At 48.2% G+C, this 27,934-nt stretch overlaps 1 protein-coding gene across 1 annotated transcript; it reads right to left on the reverse strand.

Moving 5' to 3' along the window:
* Positions 1-12,554: 12,554 nt before the first annotated feature.
* On the reverse strand, positions 12,555-27,932 carry CSPG5 (chondroitin sulfate proteoglycan 5). Its single transcript, XM_053600517.1, is given in 6 exon segments — positions 12,555-13,037; positions 13,040-13,076; positions 18,886-19,042; positions 21,434-21,622; positions 25,643-26,738; positions 27,431-27,932. Coding segments are annotated over 6 exon segments (1,698 nt in total). The 5' UTR covers positions 27,528-27,932; the 3' UTR covers positions 12,555-12,915.
* Between the last annotated feature and the right edge of the window lie 2 nt (positions 27,933-27,934).

The following is a 27,934-nucleotide window of genomic DNA, read 5'->3' on the forward strand; positions in this document are numbered from 1 at the left end:
ACTACAGGCGCCCACCACAACGCCCGACTATTTTTTGTTGCAGTTTGGCCGGGGCTGGACCCAAACCCGCCACCCTCCAGATATGGGGCCAGTGCCCTACTCACTGAGCCACAGGTGCCGCCCTAGAGATGGGGTCTTGCTCTTGCTCAGGTTGGTCTCAAACTCCGGAGCTCCAGCAATTGACCCACCTGAGCCTCCCAGAATGCTAGGATTACAGGCGTGAGCCACCATGTCTGGCTGATTTGAAATATTATTTTCTTTTTTAATGATTTTAAAGGTATAGGGCGCGGGCCCCACATGCCGGAGGTGGTGGGTTCAAACCCAGCACCAGCCAAACACTGCAAAAAAATATATATATATTTTTTTTCCTAAAGCATTACTTTAGCTGTGTTCCACAAATTTTTTCTTCTCCAAGCCGAAACCTGAAAAGGCTCTGGTGGTCTTTTTATTGTTTCCTTTTAGCATTTTCATGACTCCTTTTTGTAGTTTCCATCTCTCTGCTCAAATCCCCCATCTTGGTTGGCTCCCATGCTCAGTGGTTAGTGTGTCGGCTACATACACTGGGGCTGGTGGGTTTGACCCTGGCCCAGGCCTGCTAAACAACGATAACTACAACAAAAAAATAGTCGGACGTTGTAGCGGGCTTTTGTGGCAGGCAGAGCTCATGTTAGTTTCTGTAGTCCCAGCTCTGTAGTCCCACCAACTCGGAAGGCTGAGGCATGAGAATCGCTTAAGCCCAAGAGTTTAAGGTTGCTGTGAGCTGTGACACCATGGTACTCTACCGAGGGTGACATAGTGAGACTCTGTCTCAAAAAAAAAAAAAAAATCCCCCATCTTGTTATGTATATTGTTCATCTTTTCCATTAGGTCCTTTAACATATTAATACGTCTCTGATAGTTTCATCATCTGGGTCATCTCTGGGTCTGGTTGTTTTGTCCCTTCTATCACTTGACAGTGGGCTGTTTTTCCTTTCTGTTTGTTTTTTGAGTTTTGAATGAATGCTAGATATCACATGTGAAAAAATAGAGGCTTAGGTGAATAGCATTTATATCTGGAGATGGGCATGTCTCTTTTCTCTGTTATGTTTTCGGTGTAAGGGATTGAGTTGATCAAGTCAGTAATAGAGGTGGATTTGAATTTTGTTGTTGCTATAATTTCTCCAATATCAGGCTACTCCTACTTCTTTTGTTTGTTCATTTGTTTGTGTTGTTTTTAAGACAGGGTCTTTCTCTGTTGCCCAGGCTAGAGTGCAGCATTGCCATCATAGCTCGCTAGGTTCAAGTGATCCTCCGGCCTCAGCCTTCTGAGTAGCTAGGACTAAAGGCACACCTGGCTATCTTTTTTTACCCTTGGTAGAGATGGATTCTTACTACGTTGCTCAGGTTGGTCTTGAATTCCTGGCCTCAAGTAATCATCCTGCCTCAGCCTCCCAAAGTGCGGGGATTACAAGTGTGAGCTACCATGCTTGGCCTACTCTTTCATGGCAGGTGCTGGAGTGTTTATTTCAGTGTTTCTGCTCTGCATTCCACATTCAGCAGGCCTGGTACACCTGCACTCAGCGTGTAAACTGCTGATGCGTGTTAACCAGGGCCAGTCCTGTGAAGAAGTTGAGGGGTGGAAGAGCAGCTTGTCTTAGTTTTCCTGGTCCAGCTTCAGTCTTAGGCAGATGTTATGCACCTGAGTCTCGGTGTGGGGCTTTGTTACTTCCCTGTCTTTCCCTTCTTGGTAGCTAAATGCTGGCTTGTATCTGTGGAGTCTCGAGGGGGGACAGTTTTCTGACGCTCCTTCAGTGGCAGCAGGCTTTCGCTTTGTATTAGTATAGGGTTCTGAGCCAAGCAGATTGTCCATCCCTCCCCCAGGATATATGGATTTTTTCTGAACCCTGCTTCAATGGCAGTAGACCTTTGCTTGGAACTGAGGGCAAAAGAGATTCCTGCTTGTCCCCCAAGAGTTATTTGCTGCGAGTTTTGTAGTAGGGAGAGAACCTTGCTGCACCCTTCCAGAGGCAGGTGATTTTTTTTCTGGTGGTGGGAACAGAAGGGTTTCCTGTCCCTCCCTCCCCAGTTTAAGGCTTATCCTTCAATTGCTAGAAGAGTCTGGGAAGTGAGTTATGTTTTGTTCCTGTGCACTGCTGACTGGAGTGTCATTCCCCCAAACCCCATTGGGTGTCATTCCCGCAAACCCCACTTTCTTATGAGCACCAACTAGAGGCTTGTGGAAGACAGCCCGTGCATGGCTGCACACACTGTGTCTGGAGCTCCCAGGGACTCCCAGCTGTCCTGCTGCTCACACTCCACCCTTACAAAAGCGTTAACATTTGAACTATCTTCTTTCCTGCTTTAGTGGTGTTGTCTTCCTCCTGGGTTCTGCCATAGGTGAAGCAGTTCACATGCTCTGTCTCTCTTTGAATGGGTTTGTCATCCTTCACAGTTCAATTGATCTTGTTATCTTGTAACCTCAGTGCTTTGATGTGCTAAAGAAGTGGTAACTATGTAGGTTATGTGATTTATTATTATTTTTTCTTTCTTTCTTTCTTTCTTTTTGGAGACAGAATCTTGCTCTGTCACTCTGGCTAGAGTGCAGTGGCATCTTCTCAGCTCACTGCAACTTCCAACTCCTGGGCTCTAGAGATCCTTTTTCCTCAGCCTCCCAAGTAATTGGGACTACAGGCACCTGCCATAATGCCCAGATAATTTTTCTGTTTTTTGTAGAGCAGGGTCTTCCTTTTGCTCAGACTGATCTTAAAGTCCTGTCCTCAAGTGATTCTCTCACCTCAGCCTTCCAAAGTGCTAGGATTACAGGCATAAGCCACTACACTGGATCTTTTTTCTTGCTATTAGGGCACAAGTCATGTTCTCATGTGGCTTACAAAAAGCTGTGCAACTTTCCTTGGTGGAAACAATTCTTCAGGAATGAATAATAAATTTGACTACATAGGGTGGCACCTGTGGCTCAAAGGAATAGGGCACCGGTCCCATATACCAGAGGTGGTAGTTTCAAACCCAGCCCTGGCCAAAAAAAAAAAAAAAAAAAAAAAAAAAATTGACTACATAAAAATTTGCTTTAATAGTAACTTAATTAACACTAAGTGTGAAATTTCCAGCCACTGAGTAGGAAAAGATATTTCTAACATGTATAACCATAAAGAGCTCATAAACAGGATATTTAAAGAATGTCTTTGAAACATTAAGAAAAAGATAACCTAATGGAAAAATGGGCTAAAGAGTTAAGCAGGTGCTTCACAAAATCAGAAATCCAGATTGCTATTAAACACAGTAAAAAATGTGCAATCTCATTAATAATTAGAGGATGCAAATGTTTTTTCCTTTTTTTTGTTTTTGAGACAGAGTCTCAAGCTGTTGCCCTGGGTAGAGTGCTGTGGTATTATAGCTCACAGCAACCTCCAACTCGGGCTCAAGCGATCCACTTGCCTCAGTTTTTCTATTCTTTGGTAGAGATGAGGATCTCACTTTTACTCAGGGTGGTCCTGAACTCGTGAGCTCAAGCAATCCATCCACCTTGACCTCCCAGAGTGCTAGGATTACAGGCATGAGCCACCAGACCTGGACAGCAAGTTTTTTCTTTCTTTCTTTTAGAGACGCTTTGCTTGGTAGAGTGCCATGACATTACACAGCTCACAGCAACCTCCAACTCCTGGGCTTAGGTGATTCTCCTGCCTCAGCCTCCCAAGTAGCTGGGACTACAAGTGCCCACCACAATGCCCTGCTATTTTTTTTGTTGTTGCAGTTTGGCTGGGGTCGGGTTTGAACTGGCTACCCTAGGTATGTGGGGCTGGTGCCTACATACTGAGCCACAGGCACCAACTGGCTCTTTCTTTTCTTGAGACAGGATCTCACTCTTTTGCCCAGGCTGGTGTCCAGTGGCACAGCCACAACTCACTGTAACCTTGTACTCTTGGGCTCAAGTGATCCTTCCACTTCTTCTGTACCAGTAGTTGGGACTATAAGTATGCATCACAATGCCTGACTGATTTTTTTTTTTTTTTTTTTGTAGAGACAGAGTCTCACTGTACCGCCCTCGGGTAGAGTGCCGTGACATCACACGGCTCACAGCAACCTCCAACTCCTGGGCTTATGTGATTCTCTTGCCTCAGCCTCCCGAGCAGCTGGGACTATAGGCACGTGCCACAACGCCCGGCTATTTTTTGGTTGCAGTTTGGCCGGGGCTGGGTTTGAACCTGCCACCCTCGGCATATGGGGCCAGAGCCCTACTCACTGAGCCACAGGCGCCGCCCTGCCTGGCTAATTTTTAAATTGTTTTTAGAGACAAAGTCTTGCTATGTTGTCAAGGCTGGTCTCAAACTCCTGGCCTCAAGCCATCCGTCCTCTTCCCCCTCCCAAAATGTCAGGCATGAACCACTGTACCTGGCCCTGTGGAATGCAAGTTAAAATCACAGTTACATACTACTTACATGCCTACAAGAATGGCTCAAATTGAAAAAGTGTGAAACTATCAAGTGCTGGTAAGATTTGGAGCAAGGTCAGGGCGGCGCCTGTGGCTCAAGGAGTAGGGCACCGGTCCCATATGTCGTAGGTGGAGGGTTCAAATCCAGCCCCGGCCAAAAACCACACACACACACACAAAAAGATTTGGGGCAAGGCAACTCTTTTTTTTTTTTTTTTTTTGTAGAGACAGAGTCTCACTTTATGGCCCTCGGTAGAGTGCCGTGGCCTCGCACAGCTCACAGCAACCTCCAACTCCTGGGCTTAAGTAATTCTCTTGTCTCAGCCTCCCGAGTAGCTGGGATTACAGGCGCCCGCCACAACGCCCGGCTATTTTTTGGTTGCAGTTTGGCCGGGGCCGGGTTTGAACCCGCCACCCTTGGTATATGGGGCTGGCGCCTTACCAACTGAGCCACAGGCGCCGCCCTGAGCAAGGCAACTCTTAACTCTTGGTGGGAGTCATTCACTGACAACCATTTTATAATATTATTTTACAGGAGTCATGATAAGCTAAATTCCATGCTAGCAATTCTGCTCCTAGGTATCTACCCCAGAGTTGCATGCATTCATGCACCAGGAGGTGACTCTTTCTTCTTTTTTTTTTTTTTTTTTGTAGAGACAGAGTCTCACTGTACCGCCCTCGGGTAGAGTGCCGTGGCGTCACACGGCTCACAGCAACCCCCAACTCTTGGGTTTACGTGATTCTCTTGCCTCAGCCTCCGGAGCAGCTGGGACTACAGGCGCCCGCCACAACACCTGGCTAAGGAGGTGACTCTTTCTGATTGACACATTCTTCTTTTGGTTTTGATAAATTACGGGCCGGAGTATTGCTCAATTTGATTGGCTATCTGATTCCTTAGGGTAACTTTGTATATCTTTGCTCCCCTGTATTTTGTGCAATCTCATGGTTACACAGTCAGGAGACAATATTATTTCCAAGTTTCCAAATTTGCTTTAGTGGAGTCTCTCACTCTTTCCCCCAAGCCTTTCGTATGCCTGGGATGAACTCCTAGTTTGATTACAGCACTCTGTGAGAGTGGTGTTCACACACCTCACTGCTCAGTTGACCAGTGAAGCTGCCTTTATACACCCCTGCTGGAACTCACCCTGTCCCTTGGGCCTGGAAGATGAGTTTGTACAGCTTCCTCCGTGTTGCAGAACATATATTCCCATATATTCCCTTGAATGAATTTCATGACACTAGGAAGTAAGTAGGTCCACAAGGCAAAGTTTCTGGTCCATTTTGTTCATTGCTATATTCCTGATACCTAGATAGTCCCCATGAAAAGGTGAGAATTTTATAGATGACTTACATTCAGAGAGCATGTGGCTTCTAAGTGGAGGGAACTTACAGCTCTGAGTCCAGTGTTTAGTGCTGCTTTTTGGAGCACAGACTAACATTATCACTTCCACAAATTATATGAGAAAGGACAAGGAGCTGTTCATACAGTGTCTGTGGTCTGACAATGATGCAGAGGAAAAGATACTGAAATAGAAGTCCAAAGTCTAGGTTCTAATATTGTTACTGATGCCTTCTAGTCTTAAGACTCAGGTCCCAGGGCTGGGTGTGGTGGCTCACGCCTGTAATCCCAGCACTTGGAAGGCTGAGGTGGTGGATTGCCTGAGCTCCCAGGTTCGAGACCAGCCTGAGCCAGAGCAAGACTCCTGTCTCTAAAAAATAGTCAGGCATTGTGGCGGGCACCTGTAGTCCCAGCTACTTAGGAGGCTGAGGCAAGAGGATCACTTGAACCCAAGAGTTTGAGATTGCTGTGAGCTAAGACGCCATGGCACTCTACTAAGGGTCACATAGTCAGACTCTATCTCAAAAAAAAAAAAAAAAGAAAGAAAAAGAGGCTCCGTGCTTGTAGCTCAGTGAGTAGGGTGCTGGCCACATACACTGAGGCTCGCAGTTCAAGCCCAACCCAGGCCTGCTAAGCAACAATGACAGCTACAACTAAAAAAAAAGCCGGGTGTTGTGGCGGGCACCTGTTGTCCCAGCTACTTGGGAGGCTGAGGCAAGAGAATCGCTTAAGCCCAATAGTTTGAGGTTTTTATGAGCTGTGACACCATGGCACTCTACCAAGGGCGACATAGTGAGACTCCATCTCAAAAAAAAAAAAAATGAGATCATACTGGATTGGTATGACTGGAGTTAAGTCAAAGCCCATGTGAAAACACAGAGACATAGACTCACACATAGGGAAGATGGTCATGTGAAGGGAGAGACAGGAATTGGAATGATGTAGCTATAAGCCAAAGAATGCCAAGGAGCTGCGCATGGTGTCCCATACCTGTAGTCCCAGCTATTTGGGAGGTTGAGGCAGGAGGATCACTTGAGTTCAAGAGTTTGAGGCTGTAGTGTGCTATGCTTGTGCCTGTAAATAGCTGCTGTACTCCAGTTGAGCAATAGTAACAACAACAAAAATAAAGGCAAGGATTACCGGCAACCACCAGAAGCGAGGAAGGGGTAAAAAGGGATTCTTTCCTGGAGCTATCAGGGAGTGCGGCCCTGCCAACATTTTGGTTTCATACTTTTAGCCTCTAGAACTGTGAAGAGTAAGTTTCTGTTGTTTTAAGCCATCTCATTTTTGGTGATTTGTTATGGCAATCCCCTCAAACTAATAAAGGTGTGGCATTAAAAAATATGCTTTGTGTAGGCCAGTAGTTCAATGATGTACACACACTTCTCTCTTTTTTTTTTTCTTGATACAGAGTCTCAAGCTGTCGTCCTGGGTAGAGTGCTGTGGTGTCACAGCTCACAGCAACCTCCAACTCTTGGGCTTAAGTGATTCTTTTGCCTCAGCCTCCCAAGTAGTTGGGACTACAGGCACCCACCACAATGCCCGGCTATTTTTTCACACACACTTCTCTTAATTGAAACACCCTCAACAGTGCTGAAAGGCTCCACAAATAATTTTTCCTCCATGAAGCCTAAGTTTCTCACATTTTCCGTTTGTCATTTCTTTAGATAGGAAGATGCAGGACAGGCTATAGAGTAGGGCGCAAAACACAAAGGGAAGAGAAGGGCACGCTTGTCTGAAAACCCTAGGCTGAAGGAATAATGCCCCATGAGTTAGGCAATCATGGTGGAGGGTGAGGAAGCTAACAGAGCTAGAGAGTCCCCAGAGAGGCCATTTGGCAGCCCTATCACGGTCCCCAAGAAGCACAGACATTTGGGCAGGAAAGAAGACAGGCCCAGATAGGAATCAATATATCCTGTTCCAACACGTTGGCCCTTTGAGTCAAATGGACTCTTGGCAACATCTGGTAACTCTGTTCAATAAGCTTCCGTTGTTTCCTGCTCCCCTTCCAATCTGGGTTTTCTGATGCCTCCTGCATGTGCTGTGAAGGTGGGACAGAACCAGAGGCTTTGATGCATATTTCACAATACTCTTGTAGGAGGAACAAAACAAAGCACAATACTAACAAACCCTCATATCTGGGTGGGATTTAGAATTTACAAAGCACTTTTACATACAATCCCTCTTGATTGAGCCTTCTTGGGAAGATTCAGAGGTGGCTATCCAGGAAAGACAAGTCCCCAAATTCAGAGAGGACAGGAAGTCTTAAGCAATACCATGCTGGACCCCCTAAAGTAGATAAGAGATGTGGTTAGGAAGCCACAATGCACACCCCAATATGCAGCCTGTGCAATAGCAAAGAGCAGACTGAGTTCAAGGTGCCAGCTGAACACCATCTGGGCAAGAGTCCCAGGAGGAAAACAGAGAACTTCTGTTGTTAGGAAATGGGAGACTAGGTAAATTCGACAAAAAGCTATACAAACATCTGAAAAACATCAAAGAACTAAAGGTACTAAACAATTACTAGGCTGACATCCCAGAGAAGACAGGAATCCAGATAGGTGAGCCCAGTTTGGGGGCACTTGTTCATTTATCAGAGGTAAATGAGAGGATAAGTTGTGCTGGGCAGGGGGAAGTTGGAATACAAGGCCCACCAAAGGTGGGACACTGCTAAACCACAGGCGTCTTGGGCTGTGACCAGAGAGGATTGTACTCCCAGGTCAAGGATTAACCAGAAGCAAATCAGCCCTTGCACAGTCTGATAGGTCTGTAGCTTGGTTTCAAGGGCTCACAAAATCTCCAGCCTTGAATATGGATTAATGTAATTCCAGAATTTTTTAGTGGCCCTGGTCGCCTAACAGAAGCGAACAAAAACCTTATCTCAAGGAAGAACTCATCCTAAGCCTCAAAATATTTTTTTAAATTATTATTATTTTTTTTTGTAGAGACAGAGTCTCACTTTACCGCCCTCGGGTAGAGTGCCATGACGTAACAGGACTCACAGCAACCTCTAGCTCTTGGGCTTATGTGATTCTCTTGCTTCAGCCTCCCGAGCAGCTGAGACTACAGGCGCCAGCCACAACGCCCGGCTATTTTTTGGTTGCAGTTTGGCCAGGGTTGGGCCCAAACCCACCACCTTTGGTATATGGGACCGGCGCCCTACTCACTGAGCCACAGGTGCTGCCCAGCCTCAAAATATTTTAATAATGCTCACACCTATAATCCCAGAACTTGGGAGGCCAAGGCAGGCAGATTGCCTGAGCTCACAGGTTTGAGACCAACCTGAGCCAGGGACCCTGTCACTAAAAATAGTTGGGCATGTGGGGGGCACCTGTAGTCCCAGCTACTTGGGAGGCTGAGGCAAGAGGATCACTTGAATCCAAGAGTTTGAGGTTGCTGTGAGCTAAGACCATGGCACTCTACCAAGGGTGACCAAGTGAGACTCTGTCTCAAAAAAAATTTTTTTATACGCCATTTTTCAAATACAATGTCTGGCACAAAATAAAAAATAACAAGACACATGTGAATACAAATCATAGAGAATCAGCAGAAATTAGGCAACAGAAAACAAAGGGATTCCAGTTAATGGGATTATGGAACACAGAGAAAACATTCCGGAAGACTCCCCCAGTGGCTGTGAAGAGCTGTCGTCACTCTCCAGTCCACTCCCATTCTTCTACTGTCCTCATCCTCAGTGTGTTCTCACCACCGTCTCTAGTCTGCTTTCCAGAAAACAAATATGATCCTTCCTCAACCCTATGTGTATGTGGCAATCAAGACTCTTTGCCATCTGTGGTAAATTGCCCTTTTCAACCTCCTTACATGGGATATGACTACAGAGTCACACGCTCTCTAGTCATATAGCATTACTTTCCTGAGGATTCTACCTCTGCCTTCACTGTACTCTTCTCCTGTTTCTGAAAAAATGCCTCCTTATCCTTCAAAGTCCAATTTAAACCTCCACTCTTGGAAACCTTTTTAAATTTTATTTTTATTTATTTATTTTTATTATTTATTTATTTATTTTTGAGACAGAGCCTCAATCTGCGGCCCTGGGTAGAGTGCCGTGGCATCACAGCTCACAGCAACCTCCAACTCTGGGCTTAAGCGAGTCTCCTGCCTCAGCCTCCCAAGTAGCTGGGACTACCGGCGCCCACCACAATGCCCAGCTATGTTTTGGTTGCAGCCGTCATTGTTGTTTGGCGGGCCTGGGCTGGATTCGAACCCGCCAGCTCAGGTGTATGTGGCTGGCGCCTTAGCCACTTGAGCCACAGGCGTGGAGCCTTAAATTTTATTTTTAGACAGTCTTACTCTGTTGCTCTGGATAGAGTGCTATGGTGTCATCTTAGCTAACAACAACCTTAAATTCTCAGGCTCAAGTGATCCACTTGCCTCAGTCTCCCAAGTAGCTGGGATTACAGGTGCCCACCATGACACCTGGCAAGTTTTTCCATTTTTAGTAGAGACAGGGTCTCGCACAGGCTGGTCTCGAGCTCCTGAGCTCAGGTGACCCACCTGCATTGGCCTCCCAGAGGGCTAGGATTACAGGCATGAGCCACCATGCCCAGCCAACCTTTCAGATTGTCATAGCTTTGTATACATCTGTATTATAATATTAACACACTGTATTATAATTACTTGTTTATTAAATCTGTTTCTTGATTATTAATTTCTTGAGGTTAGGATCTATGTTATTCCATCTAGTATTTCTGGTGTCTAGCATAGTGTCTGCTTCGAAGTAAGTGCTTAATAAATATTTATAAAAGAATGAATGAGTATTCTTTTTTATTCTTTGAGACAGGTCTTGCTCTGTTGCCCAGGTTGGAGTATAGTGGCATGTTCAAAGCTCACTGCAGCCTCTAATGCCTGGGCTCAAGTGATTCTCCCACCTTAGCCTCTCAGAGTATTTTTTTTTTTTTTTTTGAGATAGAGTCTCACTTTGTTGCCCTCAGTAGAGTGCCATGGCTTCATAGCTCACAGCAACCTCCAACTCTTGGGCTCGAGCGGTTCTCTTGCTTCAGCATCCTGAGTAGCTGGGACTACAGGCGCCCATCACAACACCCGGCTATTTTTAGACAGGGTCTTGCTCTCGGGCACTCGTGAACTCAGGTGATCCATCCACCTTGGCCTTCAGAGTGCTAGGATTATAAGCATGAGCCACTGTGCCCGGCAAATAGTCTTAATAATATGTGATACAGGGCAGCGCCTGTGGCTCAGTGAGCAGGGCGCCGGCCCCATATACCGAGGGTGTCGGGTTCAAACCCAGCCCCGGCCAAACTGCAACAAAAAATAGCCAGGCGTTGTGGCGGGCACCTGTAGTCCCAGCTACTCGGGAGGCTGAGGCAGGAGAATTGCCTAAGCCCAGGAGTTGGAGGTTGCTGTGAGCTGTGTGACGCCACGGCACTCTACCGAGGGCAATAAAGTGAAACTCTGTCTCTACAAAAAAAAAAAAAATGTGATACAGATGTTATGGACTGAATTGTGTCCCCTAAAATTCTTATGTTGAAGCCCCAACCTCCAATGTGACTGCATTTAGAGACAGGGCCTTTAAGGGGCTAATAAAGGTTAAACAGGTGGTAAAGGAGCACCGTAATCCAGTAGGATTGGTGTCCTTGTAAGGATACGAAGCAACCTCAGAAATCTCTCTCTGATGTACACAGAGAAGAGGCAATGTGAGGAGACAGTGAGAAAGGGACCTGTTTTTTGAGACAGAGTCTTACTCAGTTGCCCTATAGTTGGTGCCATAGTTCACAACAACCTCAGTCTCTTGGGCTCAAGAGATCCTCTTATTTCAGCCTCCTGAGTAGCTGGGACTAAAGGTGCTCACCACAACGCCCAGCTAGTTTTTCTATTTTTTTTTTGAGACAGAGTTTCAAGCTGTCGCCCTGGGTAAAGTGCTGCGGCATCACAGCTCACAGCAACCTGAGACTCCTGGGCTTAAGAGATTCTTTTGCCTCAGCCTTCCAAGTAGCTGGGACTACAGGTGTGGGCCACAGCACCTGGCTATTTTTGTTGTTGTTGATGCAGTTGCCATTGTTGTTTAGCAGGCCTGGACAGGTTCGAACCCACCAGCCCCCCGGTGTATGTGGCTGGCGCTCTACCCACTGAGCTACAGGTACTGGCCAAATTTTTCTATTTTTTTAAGTAGAAATGGGATCTTGCTCTTCTTCAGGCTGGTCTTAAACGCCTGAGCTCAAGCAATTCACCCACCTTTGCCTCCCAGAGTGCTGGGATTACAGGTATGTGCCACCAAGTCTGGCCAAGAAAGGGACCATTTAAAGTCAGAAAGAGAGGCCTTACCACAAACTGGCACTGTTGGTATGGTGATCTTGGACTTCCAGCCTTCAGAACTGGGAGAAAATATATTTCTGTTGTTTTAGACCCTAGTCTGTAGTATTTTATTATAACAGCTACAGCAGACTAATAAAGACCATTTCTGAGATTTCAGACATGTTTAAACACACACTTCCATGAAAGTAAGAATTCAGGTCAAACTCTTTTTTTTTTTTGTACAGACAGAGTCTCACTTTGTCACCCTGCTCACAGCAACCTCCAACTCCAGGGCTTAGGCGATTCTCTTGCCTCAACCTCCTGAGTAGCTGGGACTACAGGCGTCCACCACAACGCCCGACTATTTTTTTGTTGCAGTTTGGCAGGGGCCGGATTTGAACCCGCCACCCTCAGTATATGGGGCCGGCACCCTACCGACTGAGCCACAGGTGCCCCCCTCAAGTCAAACTCTAAAGAATGAATAGGGAGTGGACATAATGACATTAAGAAAGTGAATACCTTTTTAAAAAGTTTTATTTCAAGAACTTTGTTTTTTTACTGGTATTTCAAAAAAAGGTGGGTCAAAGTACAAAAAAAAAAGTCAGTTGATAACAGCACGGGTTTAGAAATCACAGCAGCAGAAGCAATGTACAGACAGCACAGACAAAACAATCCAATGTATGCAATCCTGTTCAGTTTTTTGCTTATTTTAAGTATTTTTTTTTTGCCTCCTGTACAAAATACATCAAAGCATGCCATGAGATCAGAAAAAGAAAAGAGTTTAACAAATGGTTACAAGAAATAGACTCTGTACAAGAGGAGATAATGTTTCTTCCCACTATCCCACCCCACCCCCCATTTCCCCTCTTCTTGCTCTGGTTTAGGTTAAATTATTCTGAAGACAGTTCACCTCCAACTCAGCTTGGTCACCTTTGCCACCCTCAAGTTTGGGTGACATGGAGTTCTGGATGTTAAATGACTCCTCCTCTTTCAGGCAGGATTGAGAGCTTCCTGGATTTTGTGGGGAGCACTCGGATCATCCTGGAAGAGGAAAAAAGTTGGGGGGAGGAGACAATAGGTAGATCAAGCAAGCAATAACCTCAGATTTTTCTTTCTCACTGAAGAAGCATACGTGAGGGGGGAAAAGTTCTAAGGTTTGAATGAACAAAGTCACCAGAGCATCTCATTAGTAGCTACTTTTTAGGAAGGTTATCCTTAAAAGCAATGGCAAGATCTAGATGAAAACTTGACAAGTAATCATGTCATAATATCTATAATTTGGGTAAATATTTTCTAATTTGGGTATCAGATTTCTTTTGGACAGAGATTGGGAGACATGGTCCCTCTTAATATTTGGCCCAGATGCCTCTAAAGACTCAGCTGTGCTCTGCTTGGCCTGCCTTCCTCTGGCTCTCTACTCTGCTGAGTTTTGCTTTTACAAAAATGTCTTGGTCTGAAATGTGTCAGTGTGTATGGTAGGGCACACACAGGATTATGCTCAGGTGCAAAACTGCTCCTGCAAAGTGAGGGCCCTACTCCCCACAGCAAAAATATGTAGTCTGGAGGCCAAGGCAGGTGGATCCCTCGAGCTAAGGAGTTTGAGACCAACCTGAGCAAGAGCAAGACTCCACCTCTACTAAAAATAGAAAAACTAGCCAGGTGCGGTGGGTGGAGTAGTCTCCAGATACTCAGGAGACTGAGGCAAGAAGATTGCCTGAGCCCAAGAATCTGAGGTTACTGTGAGCTATGATGCTACAGCACTCCACCAAGGGAGATAAGAGTGAGAGTCTGTCTCAAATAAATAAATAAACAAATAAAGTCCTCTGGCTAGAAGCTAAAGATATAGGAGTCTCTTATCCATCAGGCTGTTCTTGCTCAGAGATGCTAACTAAGATGGTCTGCCCTCAATCCAAGCCAAAATGAGTCTGGCTGCCTCAATGGCCTGCGTGTTCTGCATCAGATGATGCTCATGCTGCTGGTTCATGACCACTTTTGATGTGTTCCTGTGTCCTCTTGGCAATCCATGTGTATTTCTTGCAGTTCTCTGATAAGCTCCTGAACCTGAATTGGATTTGCCTGTTAAAGGTTTTCAGGAAGCCCACACTAACACTCAGTCCTCCAACTCCGCATTCTGCACATTCAGAGAACTTCTGCAGCAACTCCTGCCTTCCTCTTGTCCTTTAGGAGGAGACTTCACCCTGTGTGATTCAGCAGGCCTCATTTCCTTTTTTGATGCCCCACATACCTGTTGTAACTGCTCAGAACTTTGATGGACAAAGAGGCTGTACAACTACCCAAGCAAACTCATGGATGGCAAGAGGTAAAGAATGTCCCAATCAGACCAGCTAGCTTAGACCATTCCTACTTTAACCACTACCCAAATTCAAGAACCTAAGGGCTTTCTCCATAAAACTCGGGTGAAATCTTGTCCGTGCTGCCTGCTACTGTGTTTGACCCCTCACTGCACTAGGTTAGGGTAGTGATGGGTTGGAAAGAAAGTCAGGAAAGACTCCAGGCTTCCTGTGGTGACTGTGGACACTAGGGGAGTTCGCAAGTCCCATGCATAGAGAACTCACTGCCACCTGTCCGTTGCCCTCAGCCCACTCAGTGCTTTTCCAGAGGTCCAGATTGGGCAGAGCGATTTAATAGAGTTTCAAAGACTTCAGATATAATTTGCAGACAATGGGGAAACATGTGTCCCTTGTTTCCAATGAGACAAGGACAGGAGGAAATCGACTCTACATAGAGCAGTGAGGTGGACATCAGGCAAGGCAGCCGTGCACATCATGCGTGGGGACTTGACATTGTCGGTCACTGCCTGGAGACAGAAAAATACTGCAGGGATATAAATCTGTATGTGCTGAGATGGAAAGATCTCCATTTGTTTTTTTGGGGTTGTTTTTTTTTTTGAGACAGAGTCTCATTATGTCACCCTTGGTAGAGTGCCGTAGTGTCACAGCTCACAGCAACCTCAAACTCTTGGGCTTAAGTGATTCTTTTAACTCAGCTTCCCAAGTACCTGAGACTATAGGCATCTGCCAGAAAGCCCAGCTTTTTTTTTTTTGAGACAGAGCCTCAAGCTGTCGCCCTGGGTAGAGTGCTGTGCCATCACAGCTCACAGCAACCTCCAACTCCTGGGCTCAAGCGATTCTCTTGCCTCCGCCTCCCAAATAGCTGGGACCACAGGCACCCACCACAATGCCCAGCTATTTTTTGGTTGCAGCCGTCATTGTTGTTTGGCGGGCCCAGGCTGGATTTGAACCCGCCAGCTCAGGGGTATGTGGCTGGTGCCTTAGCAGCTTGAGCCACAGGCACCGAACCAGCCCAGCTATTTTGGGGGGTTGTAGTTGTCATTGTTGTTTGGCAGGCCCTGGCTGGGTTTGAACCCTCCAGGTCTGGTGTATGTGGCTGGCACCCTAGCCCCTGAGCTGCAGGTACCAAGCCAGGATCTCCTCATGTTAATTGAAAAATAAAAAAGTAAGGGGTAGGACATATGTATAAGAAAGATCTTATTTATGTTTAAAAAATATAGATACAGGTAGTGTATATATACACACACACCACACACGCACAGGTGCACTTTTTGGAAAGGGATGTGGGATGAGGCAGAACTGGACTTTTTAATTTTGCGTTATTCTGTGATCACAACTCACTGCAACCTCAATCTACTGGGCTCAGCAATCCTCCCACCTCAGCCTCTCGAGTAGCTGAGACTACAGGTGTGGGCCACCATGCCCAGCTAATTTTTCTATTTTTTTTTTTTTTTTTTTTGTAGAGACAGAGTCTCACTGTACCGCCCTCGGGTAGAGTGCCGTGGCCTCACACAGCTCACAGCAACCTCCAACTCTTGGGCCTACGCGATTCTCTTGCCTCAGCCTCCCGAGTAGCTGGGACTACAGGCGCCCGCCACAACGCCCGGCTATTTTTTGGTTGCAGTTTGGCTGGGGCTGGGTTTGAACCCGCCACCCTCGGCATATGGGGCTGGCGCCCTACTCACTGAGCCACAGGCGCCGCCCTAATTTTTCTATTTTTAATAGAGACAAGGTGTCACTCTTGCTCAGGCTGGTCTCAAACTCTTGACCTCAAGCAATCCTCCTAGAGAGGCCTCTTAGAGCGCTAGGATTACAGGCATGAGCCATTGTACCTGGCCTATTAAAAAAAATTATTTTTTTTGTAGAGATGGGATCTCATTATGTTGGTCATGACCTCAAGCGATCCTCTCGCTTTGGCCTTGCAAAATGCTGGGGCGTAAGTTGCTGCACCCAGCCACGACTTGCCACATTCCGAACACACAGTCAAACTAGCTTTTATGTACAAATGCCTCTGTTTCCATAAAGCCAGGTCAGCCAAGAATAGGAAGTCTTTGCATTGATTCGTGCAACCAAGTCTTGCAGTAGGAGCCATTCCCTTCTCCTCCCTCTCTGTAAAGGGGAAGGTGTCTCGAGCTATAGTACCAGAGACACGTTGGTCAGACCCTTCCCTGAAGACCCCTGCCCTCTGTCAGGCAGAGCAGTAGAAGGAACTGACTGTGGACAGTGATCATCCTGACTATAGGAACTACTGTACTGGTCAGACCCACTGCCCCCCACCCCACTCCAAGATGGTAGACCTGTCAGTGAAACAAAGAGGTTCTACGGCAGGCCACCATTAACTAGTACTCAACAATGCTGCCTGAATGCATATGACTGTGAGGGGCTGGATGATATACTCCCCGAGAGGGACAAGATTCTGTCCTGCCCTCAAGCTGCCTGCATCCTTGTGCGTTGGTTAATGTGGTTATCAGTCTTTTTTTGTAGAGACAGAGTCTCACTTTATGGCCCTGGGTAGAGTGCCGTGGCCTCACACAGCTCACAGCAACCTCCAACTCCTGGGCTTAAGCGATTCTCTTGCCTCAGCCTCCCGAGTAGCTGGGACTACAGGCGCCCGCCCCAATGCCTGGCTATTTTTTCTGTTGCAGTTTGGCTGGGGCTGGGTTTGAACCCGTCACCCTCGGTATATGAGGCTGGTGCCTTACTGACTGAGCCACAGGCATCTTGTTTCCTTGGCTATAGTATTCACTTTGCTTTTCTTTCTTTCTTTTTTTTTTTTGAGACAAAGTCTCACCCTCGGTAGAGTGCTGTGTCGTCACAGTTCACAGCAACCTCAGACACTTGGGCTTAAGTGATTCTCTTGCCCGGCTATTTTTTTTTTTTTTTACTTATTGTAGTTGACATTGTTGTTTGGCAGACCCAGGCCAGGTTCAAACCTGCCACCCTTAGTGTATGTGACTGGTGCCCTAGTCCCTGAGCTACATGCGCTGAGCCACCTCTTTTATTTCTTATTTAAAATTGACACCTTTAACAAGACTAGCTCAACAATTGCATCTGAAGACCAACTTGATATATCAACTCAGAATTCCACTCTTTATTCCATGTTCTTAGGAGAGTGATAAAATAAACATTTTATTAATTAAAAAAAAATTGACACCTTTATTCCTCTTCCACTAGGGCAATTTTTCCTATTCTGGGGTTTTGTGAATAAAGCCACATTTATTCTTACTCTCTTTCCCCTTTGGGGGCTATAGTTTCCCCATCTGTATAAAGAAAAAAACAGTCTAGATTTGTGCTAATATGAAAGCATTAGCTACAACTCCAGAGCTCTCCAGCTCCATGTGGCTGGTGGCTAGTGCAAATACAGACCATTTCAATCTCACAGAAAGTTCTACTGGCAGCAATAGTCTAAGACTGCTAAGGTTCCCATGAGCTCTGATACTCTGTGGTCCATTATTTAAAAGGATGCTTTAAAATCTCCCCCCCCCCCCGCCTTTTTCTTTTTGAGACAGGGTCCCTCTTTGTCACCTAGAATGCAGTGGTGTCATCATAGCTCACTGCAAACTCAAATTCCTGAGCTCAAGCGTTTGAGTCTCAGTCTCCCAAGTAGAGACTACAGGCGCACCCACACCCAGCTACTTTTCTGTTTTTAGTAGTGATGGGGTCTTGCTCTTGCCCAGGCTATTCTCAAACTCCTGTCCTTAAGTGATCCTCCTGCATCACCCTCCCAGAGTGCTATACTATAAGCACAGGTTGCCACGCCTGCCCAAAACTTCCTCTCAAACGCCATTGTTTCGGTCTGGAGTCTCAGTTTAGCTCCCTTATCTGTGTAATAAATGCATTTACCTTGAGGTATGGAGCCTGCATTATGTGCAGAACTCTTGGATTTGGATGTGACATGATATGGAGCTTGGATATTTTCTGTTTTCTTTTCAAAATTTTTTCTGACAGTCCCAGAATTTTACTGGTCAGTCTCGGGCAGGCAACACACTAGGCTAGGGTCTTTAGAAAACAGTCTATTGGGACCTTTTATTGACTTCCAACTAATACTCATGAGCCCATCCTCTTAAGAACAGAATAACTCCTAGACTTCTGGGTCCACCAGTGTTTTGTGCTCACCCTAATTAATTGTGCATTTGCCTGCCAGTTCTTAGGGTCCTCCAATAGCTTCAAAGGCCCAGAGGTTTTTCTCCCCATCCCAAAGAGCAACTACTATTTTCTTCACTGACCATGAGGAAATTCCCCAGCAGTGAAAGCAGAACCTTTTCCCTTGATAGGGAAAGTAAAAGACAATAATCTGACTTCTAAAGCATAGATCAAGCAAAAAAACATGAATCATCCTAGAAAAAACTCTTCCCTACTACCTATATAACTGCTTGCCAAAGAAGTAGTATATCATCAAGCCTCTTCCCACCTTCACCACCCCATCCAGTTGCCCTAATCTGACCTCCAAAGCTCTCTGGAGATTTCATTCTGAAACAGACCCAAGACATGGGCCAGGGGCCAAAGCATGCATAAGAGATGTGAAGAAGACAAGTTACCTGACAGATAACGTTATCATAGTGAGCCAAGGCACGGGCATGGGGGGAAGAGGTACGGGGAGTGTTGCAAAGTTTCCTTACATTTGGGTGAGAGCCCTCGGCAATGGTGGAGAGGGAGAAGTTATCGTTGTGGAGCTCAGATGGGGTCCGGAATTTGCTGGTTAAGATGGAAAAGAGAAGGTAAAATGTCAGTGAAATGACAATGGCAAGAGTAGTAATGCTTCAACTTTGTGGGTCAAATACTATATTTTATCAAATGTCAGGGACTGCAATAACATGCACCATTATGTGAGGTACATTAAGGAAAGAAATCTCCACTGCCTAAACCATGGTCCAGTGCTTTCTTATCACCTAGAATTTTTATTTTTTTTAGATAGAATCTATGTCATCCTTAGTAGAGTGCCGTGGCATCACAGCTCACAGCAACCTCTAACTCTTGGGCTTAAGTGATTCTCTTGCTTCAGCCTCCCAAGTAGCTGGGACTACAGGTGCCCACCACAATGCCCAGCTACTTTTTGTTGCAGTTGTCATTGTTGTTTGGCAGGCCTGGCCCAGGCCCAAACCCGCCAACCTCTGCGTATGTGGCCGGCTCCGTAATCACTGTGCTATTGGCACCGAGCCTAGAATTTTTCTTAAATACTTGAAGTAGCTCATTAGGCTTTAGATAAGCAACCAATAATGATATGAACAGCAAGGACCACATTAGTGCATGCCAGCTATCACAGCTACATCATGACCACCATCTGGCCATCAGCGAGTATAGATGCAAGCAACTGTAAAACACAATCCAATTTTCTTAGATGTTAATATGTGAAATAAAAGGTGTACCTTAGAACCAATCAATTACAGTGGTATCTGTAGCACACTGGGCACATGTAGTATCATCAGAGCAGTAACCAGGCAAGGGAAAGAAAGAGTACACGGAGAAACAAAGAGCTAAGCTCTGTGAACACAGGCCTGGCTAGAGGAGGGAGACCTAGAACGAGGACTTGTGCCCTGGGCACAGCTCTTGCTTTTCCAGTGGCCTGGCAGTTGTTCCTTTCTCTCCTGTCCTCATCAGCAGCTGCCTTGATTTAGGTAGTCCTACCCCCCAACCCCCTGCACACCCTGCTCACCCACACCCGCCCCTTGGTGTAGCCTAGGGTCCTGGTCTGTGTCTCTCTGGAGTGATCACATGCACAGATACAACCCGCCTCAATGCACAGGCACAATGGAGAGGTCCTTCCAGCCATGCAACGGTTAGCTGAAAGGCTGCTAGGAGCTGCTGGCATCTGCACATTGCATGAGTCTATCCAGCAAAGGAGCAACAGATGGTGTTTTGTCCTTTTCCAAGGACCCAGGGAAAGTCCTTCAATCACATTCTCTAGGGGAATCTCAGGTCAAGGGGAGGAGGATTAATGGGGGCAACAGGGTGAAAGGGAAGGGAGGGCAGTTCTGCATAAATTTTCTCTGGAGTCCTAAGGAAGCTGTGTTCCAATCTCTTCCTTTTGTGACTCCTAGGACACTTCGGAAAGGCTTTTTACTTTGCTTAGTGATAAGAATAATTCTCTCACAGTGCATAAGGTCACATTTGAGAGTTCAAGGCATGGACTTAAAAGTAAATGCACATTGTTTCTCATGCGCATATGAAAGTCACCTTTCTGCAGAGGGAAGAGCTGACATGAGGTCCTATTTCCCATATGGTCCTCAAAATCCACAGTGGATGTTAACCCCACCAAATTTTACTCAGGAGAGGTAAAGAGGATTTCCTCAAGTTCCTTGGACTTCTGTTTGGACCAAGGGGTGATGGCTTTTAAATAGTGCAGGCTTGGCGCCTGTGGCTCAAGCAGCTAAGGCGCCAGCCACATACACCTGAGCTGGCGGGTTCGAATCCAGCCTGGGCCGCCAAACAATGATGGCTGCAACCAAAAAATAGCCGGGTGTTGTGGTGGGCGCCTGTAGTCCCAGCTACTTGGGAGGCAGAGGCAGGAGAATCTCTTGAGCCCGGGAGTTGGAGGTTGCTGTGAGCTGTGATGCCACAGCATTCTACCCAGGGCGACAGCTTGAGGCTCTGTCTCAAAAAAAAAAAAAAGTAGTGCAGTGTGGTGCTAAACCCTTGCTCCAGCACTCACTGAGGAGCTGGTACTGGATGGCAACAGATCTGAGAGAGATGCAGTTACTCCAAGTGGAACTGTGAGTGAAATCCTCACACTGGCCACTGGCTGTCAAAGACCAGAGGAGATGGTGGTATCAGGGGGGCGGGTTGATTTAGCACAGTAACTCATGGGGGGGACTAAGGTGGGAGATGCTACCCTCGTGCTCCTTTTCTTTAAGTGCCCTCTACCCTGGGACAGGCGTATTGGGAACGTTACTAAAGAGCTGGCTGCAGTGTGCCACAGGGGCTTTCAGCACATTCTACGTAGGGTGAGTCCCAGCATGGGCAAAACAGCTAGAGATGGACAGCAGATGCCAGAACCCTCAAGACAAAATCCCCGGATCACATAGAGGCATGCAGCAGTCAGGGGTCGAGGTGCCCCCTGTCAAGTGAGGCTGGGTGACAGAGACTCACTTGGTCCTACGCAGCTTGGTATTCTCAGTCTTGAGCAGATAGAGCTTCTTGGCAAAGAACACCGTCATCATGAAAAGCAGGAGTAGTACGAGAGCGGCCGAGCCCACGGCCACGCACATCACCTGGAAGTCAGTGATGATGGACTCACAGCGCATGCCCTTGTGCCAGATGTAGTCCTGCGTGTTGCACCTGCAGCAGCGACAAAGAGGGACCGACGTGATGCAGCAAGCAGCTCCGGCCAGAGCCAGGGCCCGGGCCCTGACCTGGACACTTAATCTCTCTTTTTTTTTTTTTGAGACAGAGCCTCAATCTGTTGCCCTGGGTAGAGTGCTGTGGCATCACAGCTCACAGCAACCTCCAACTCCTGGGCTCAAGTGATTCTCCTGCCTCCGCCTCCCAAGTAGCTGGGATTACAGGCACCCGCCAGAATGCCCAGCTATTTTTTGGTTGCAGCTGTTGTTGTTTGGCGGGCCCAGGCTGGATTCGAACCCACCAGCTCAGGCGTATGTGGCTGGCGCCTTAGCCGCTTGAGCCACAGGCGCTGAGCCAGGACACTTAATCTCAACAGCCTGTCTCTATGGCCGTCTCCAAACCTGCACATACCTCACAGCTGGTATTACAGCCTCATTTCCACAACCACTCTATGAAGTGGCCCAGGCAGCTCTGAGGTCTATGAAATAAATGAAGTAACCAAGGTGCAGAGCAACTGAGTAAGCTGGTCAAAGTTATGTGACTGTTAAGTAATGGAGCAGGGAAAGGAACCTGGTCTTCTACTGTGCAGCCTCAATGAGGACAATCACAGAATTCTCTCAGGCCTCTCCAGGTGAAAAAAAGATGACAGGGTGGTGCCTGTGGCTCAGTGAGTAGGGCGCCGACCCCATATACGGAGGGTGGTGGGTTCAAACCCAGCCCTGGCTGAACTGCAACCAAAAACTAGCCGGGTGTTGTGGCGGGCGCCTGTAGTCCCAGCTGCTCGGGAGGCTGAGGCAGGAGAATCGCGGAAGCCCAAGAGCTGGAGGTTGCTGTGAGTCCTGTGACATCATGGCACTCTACTGAGGGTGGTAAAGTGAGACTCTGTCTCTTCAAAAAAAAAAAAAAAAAGAAAGATGACAGATGAGCCAAATTAGAGCTGTGGCTACAAAGTACTAGGATCTGCCCTGCGCAAGAAAGCCTATCTTGTGGCTCTGCAGGCCTATCTAGTTCACGTGGTTAACCAGATGCTGAAAAACAAGGAAGTAACAGACAAGGACAAACGCAAACATGGATGTATGTATTTTCCACCGTCTGCAGCCCCTGAAGCTCTGCCCCCAAAACTTCCTGTTCAATGACGATGAGAACTGTCATGCAGACATAGCGAGAATCAACCCTCTGGGTGGGTTGTAGTCCTTTTGTTGAGTGACTTTCTCCTGCCCTTGGGGACATTCCCAGGCTCCAACTCTTCCAATGACATTGCTGTTTCCATGGGAACCAGGCTGCTTCAAAGAGGAAGGATGAGGAAGGATATAGAGGCAGGCAAAGGAGAGAGGACATGAACCTCGGAGAGAATGACAGACAAGAGAAAGGGGTCCAGAATGGGGAAATTATGCACCAGAGAATTGGCTACTTCACACCCAGAAGAGGGTGGGGAAACATGGCTAACAAGGAATTCTTTTTTGTTTTCCAACTCAACCTTTGTTGTAATGGGGAGGATATCTGTCTGAGGTTGCTGGGAAATGCAGACCCCTCTAAGTGGGGCCCTCTAACCCAGTGTTCCAGAGAAGTTCTGCCACAGCTGATTGTTTCCCTGCAGTGGGTCAGGGTGACAGAAACAAAGGCATGCTGCAGTCTGCAACTAAAGGCTCAGCAGTCTCCTGTGAGTGGAATGCAAAAATAGTTTTCAAGCATGGCCACTCCTTGGTATACACAGCCAGAAGAGGAATGTGGTAGGGAGGTCTAAGTGTGATTCTGGGATGGATGCTAGGCCAGGGGGACTGGAGTGGACATGTGAAGAAGTATTTTTAAGGCAGTGACAGACTGAGGGCCATGTAGCTTAGTGAAGAAGACAATATTACTCTTCTAGTGGGAATTTTCTGGGAGTTCCAGGAGATTCTGGGAACTTTTCTTTTTCTTTTTGGCCAGGACCAGGTTTGAACCCACCACCACTGTATATGGGGCCAGCGACCTACTCCTTTGAGCCACAGGCGCTGCCCTCTGGGAACTTGTCTATCTCTCCAGAGACAACAGGGATCCAAATTTCCTACTCTTATGGGGATCTCAATTTGAAGATAAAATTTCCAGGCCACCAATAGGATGAAAGATGATAATTTTGTATACACATCCCATAGCTTCCAGGCTGAAATCATTGCTATGGTCCTGCGAACTAAAGTTAGAGAAGCATGTCCCCATATTTCTGGTGGCCCTTAACCGATTAGCAAGGCCATATTTCCATAATTTCTTAATCATAGTACCTACTCTTGGGAATGGCTGGACAACACCCAGAACTTTGTGGTCACATCTTCTATGGGTGACCCTGATGTCATGACCATTTATAGAAAATAACTTCATAGAAAGACATTGAAGCATAAGCTAGAATGCCAAGGGCACACTATTCATTGCTTTCTATGTTATTCTCCTATCTGAACATTAATACCTAAGGAATTTGAATGCTTCATAATACCCCTAAAAAGAATAAGAAAAAGAAGCACTGACATTTTAAAAGTTGACACTCTGATGACAGAAATGCTCCACGTAGAACCAATGGAAAAAGCCTCAGGAGGGTCTGAGAGCTCTACTCCACTTCTAGGGCCTGTAAAGAACAGACAGAAGCAAACCACCCACAACACCCCTGACTTGTGATTCTTCCAGAATAAGGTGAAGAGCTTTCAAGCAAGTTAAATACCTCACTGTGAGGCAGTGCCAAAGACTAAGGCAAGTGGGTAAATTATGATTATTATTACTTTTTGAGACAGAGTCTCACTTTGTCGCCCTTGGTAGAGTGTTGTGGCCTCACAGCTCACAGCAACCTCAAACTCTTGGGCTCAAGTGATTCTCTTGCCTCAGCCTTCCAAGTAGCTAGGACTACAGGCACCCGTCACAATGCCCAGCTATTTTTTTAGAGACAGGGTCTCGCACTTGCTCAAGCTGGTCTTGAACCTGTGAGCTCAGGCAATCCACCCGCCTTGGCCTCCAGAGTGCTAGGATTACAGGCATGAGCCACAGTGCCTAGCCTAGTGGGGAAATTATTGAAGAGGTGTGGGATGGTAGCTGCAAACATTGTCTTTAGGGATACTAAACTCTCTGAGCCTTTAAAATCATTATGGACTTGATATCCCAAGGTAAACAAACATCAAGATAGAGAGAAAAAAGCCACCCTCCAAAGTAAAAAAAAAACCCCCACATCTCCAATGTGAGGAACGACTCTCAGCTTGACTTTACCTGCTTTGAGTGCTGCTTTCCTGGGTCTGCCCTCAAGAAGGTTTTCACTTTGACTTCACACCCCCATCAGAGAGACTGGGCCCTCCTGCCATGCATATGGCTTGGAGGGTTTGTTCAGCCTCCAGAGCAGGTTTATGGGCTTACTTTTTTTACTCGTACAGCCAGTATTCTGTACAACCTAGCAAAGGCCTCTTTCCAAAACCCTTACAGAAGTTCCTTCCTTTTGCCTATATACTTGAGTGATTTAGAGGAAATACAAAATCTTATTTCTGAGGAACCTCTCCTAGTGATGAGATCATAGGCAGTATCATTTAAAGAAGTAATTCTGTAGAAGGAGCCTGAGCAAGTATTTCTGGACCTGAGATCCTGTGATATATAACCTCTCAGAAGCTGTGTCTGTTATATCCCTCCCTTGGCTGCTAAGTCTGCCTCACTCACACCATTCAGGCCCCCAACTCCCTTTTTCTGAGACAAGGTCTCACTCTGTTTCCCAGGCTGGAGTGCACAGCATGACCATGGCTGACTGCAACCTTAAATTCCTGGGCTCGACCTATCATCCTGCCTCAGCCTTCTGAGTAGCTGGGACAGGCACCTGCCACCACACCCAGCTAACTTTTTATTTTTTGTAGGTAGGGGGTCCGAGGTTTTACTATCTTGCCCAGGCTGGTCTTGAACTCCTAACCTCAGGTGATCTTCCCACCTCTGCCTCCGAAAGTGTTGGATACAGGTATGAGCCGCTGCGCCTGGCCCAGGTTGTCTTTTACAAGATCCTGTGCATGTGCTTGCCACACTTACCTGCAGAAGGCCCCTATGTTCTCCACCAGGTAACACTGCCCACCGTTGTGACAGTAACTTGGGAATAGATCGCACACAGACCGGCAGGAGCCGTTATGCCTCACAAAGCCACTGCGGCACTCAGTGCCATTTTCACTTGAGGCCAAGTCCTTGCCTGACTCTCCTGGACGGGGCCTGAGGGCAATGCTGCTTCCAGGGACCACCCCCAGAGTATGCTGTGGAGGGACAGCATGCCACCGGTTTGTAGGCTGACCTGTCCCAGGCCCCAGACCGGGCTTCTCAGTGGGCACTAGAAGGTCATGTTCATCTTCCAGGTCTCCACCTCCCACTGCATCTTTGTCATCCTCCTCTTCCTCCTCTTCATCCAGGTCATCATAAAAGGATGTAGTAGGGTAGAAATCAGATTCATCAAAGGGGGTGAAGTCATCATATAAGTCAAGCAGGCTCCAGGAAGGGGTCTCTCCCTCAGTATCAGGGTGGTTCTCTGAGGTTCCTGGTGACCCTGGAAAGCTCCCCAGGTCTGTATCACGACCCTCACCATCCAATCCTTCGAAGTAGTTGATGTCAATTATATCTGATGCTGGTTGGGGGTCCAGTGTACCCTGAAAGGGGTAAGTTGGCTCTGGCCCTTGAGGGTCAGGTGTGCTGCTGCCCAGGTTCAGCCAAACCTCCAAGGGGCTTTCCTTGGGGAGTTCAGAAGCTGGGCTCAGCTTGTCACCGTGGGTCAGGGAGAGTGGTTCACTGGCCTCTGTAGCCTCCGGCGTGGCTGGGAGCATTAATGAATGCCCAAGGGCCTCGTCGGGAGACTGGAGTGTAGCTGGAAGGGCCTGGGCATCGCCGCTGCCTGCCTCTGCGGTCACTCCGCCTAGGCCTGGGCTGTCAGCCTCTAGCCAGGTGGTGCTGGTCACTGCAGCTGACGCCTGCAGCACCTCCTCTGGGCCCACAATGGCCAGATCACCGCCAGGTGCCGTCCACGAGGTCTCATCTTCCCCAGCTGCTGGCAGGTCAGTCTCCTGTGTATCGTTGGCACGCGGCTCCCAGTCCAGGCCGCTCTTCACTTGCTCTTCGGCCTCCACCGCGCTGCCAGCTTCACGTGCTGTGTGTGAGAGGGAGGGAGGGCGAGGGGCGTGGCGTCAGGGGCGCGCGTGGGAGAGCTCGTGAGCCGCGCTGCGCGCCGGCTGAGGCTCGCTCCCCTAGACCGGTCAACCTAGGCTGCCGCTTCCATGCTGGCCAAGGCCACACCCAACTTTAAGCCTCGTTCCTGATTCCGCCCCCCAGGCCAAGGAACACACCTGGCCCAGTGTTTCCCGGCTCGGGGCCCACCTCAGACTTCGCCTGCAGTCTGAAGCTACGCCGGGGATGGGGGACCAACTCGGGACGATCCAGAAGTCTTGCTATTAGAGCCCCGCCTTGAACAAGCACCCACAGGCATCTCTCCATCACTTCTAGGTCCCGCCCTGAAGTCTCACCCTCCGACCCCGCCCACATCAGGCCCCTCCCACACCAGACCCCGCCCCACCTCAACCCCCTCCCCCCAGCCCGCAAAGCAGCCAGCACAGCAGCCCGCACGGCGGCCGGCGCGCCAGGGTCCAGGCTGCCCCCCAACCTTTCAGCCGCCCGCAAATCTCCCATCTTCTAATGGGCCCCTTTTCCCGCTCCAGCTGGGAACAAGGATATGCCCCACCCCCTTGCCACAGGTCGGACTCCACCTGTACCCGAAGCCAGCAGCACCCCGGCCCAGGGTGGGGCACGAGGGTCGCTGAGGTCTCGATTGCAGTCGATACCTACCCGGCACGGCCCCAGCGGCGAGGATCAGCGTGGCCCCCAGAAGCAGCAGCAGTGGCGGCGGCCCCCGGCCCGGGCCCCCGCCCCCAGTTCGGCCCATGGCACGGCGCCCTGACCGCTGTCCGCGGTCCGCTCGGCTGGCTGAGCCCTTGGCTAGCCCGGCCGCCGCGCCTCCCGCCGGTGCTGCAGGCGCCTCAGCCCACGATGGGCAGCGCGAAAAGCCGCATGCCGCCGCCACAGTCCGCTGCTGTCCCCGGCGCGCCGCGCCTCCCCGCCTCCCGCGCCGCAGCTGCAGCCGCGCTCAGCGCCGCCCTCACCCCGCCCGCCGCGCCCGCCCCGCCGCACGTAGCTGCCTGCCAGGGGGACTGGCAGACCCCTAACTCGGGACGGCTACAAACGGAAGTCAGTCGCGCAGGGTCAGGCGTACAGCGCCGCGCGCGGCGTTAGCCGACAGGTGCACTGGCAAGAGACCTGCAGGGCGGGGCCACGGTCCCGCTCTCCCATCTC

Source organism: Nycticebus coucang, chromosome 8, assembly GCF_027406575.1.
Source record: "Nycticebus coucang isolate mNycCou1 chromosome 8, mNycCou1.pri, whole genome shotgun sequence".
In the NCBI taxonomy this organism is placed as follows: domain Eukaryota; kingdom Metazoa; phylum Chordata; class Mammalia; order Primates; family Lorisidae; genus Nycticebus; species Nycticebus coucang.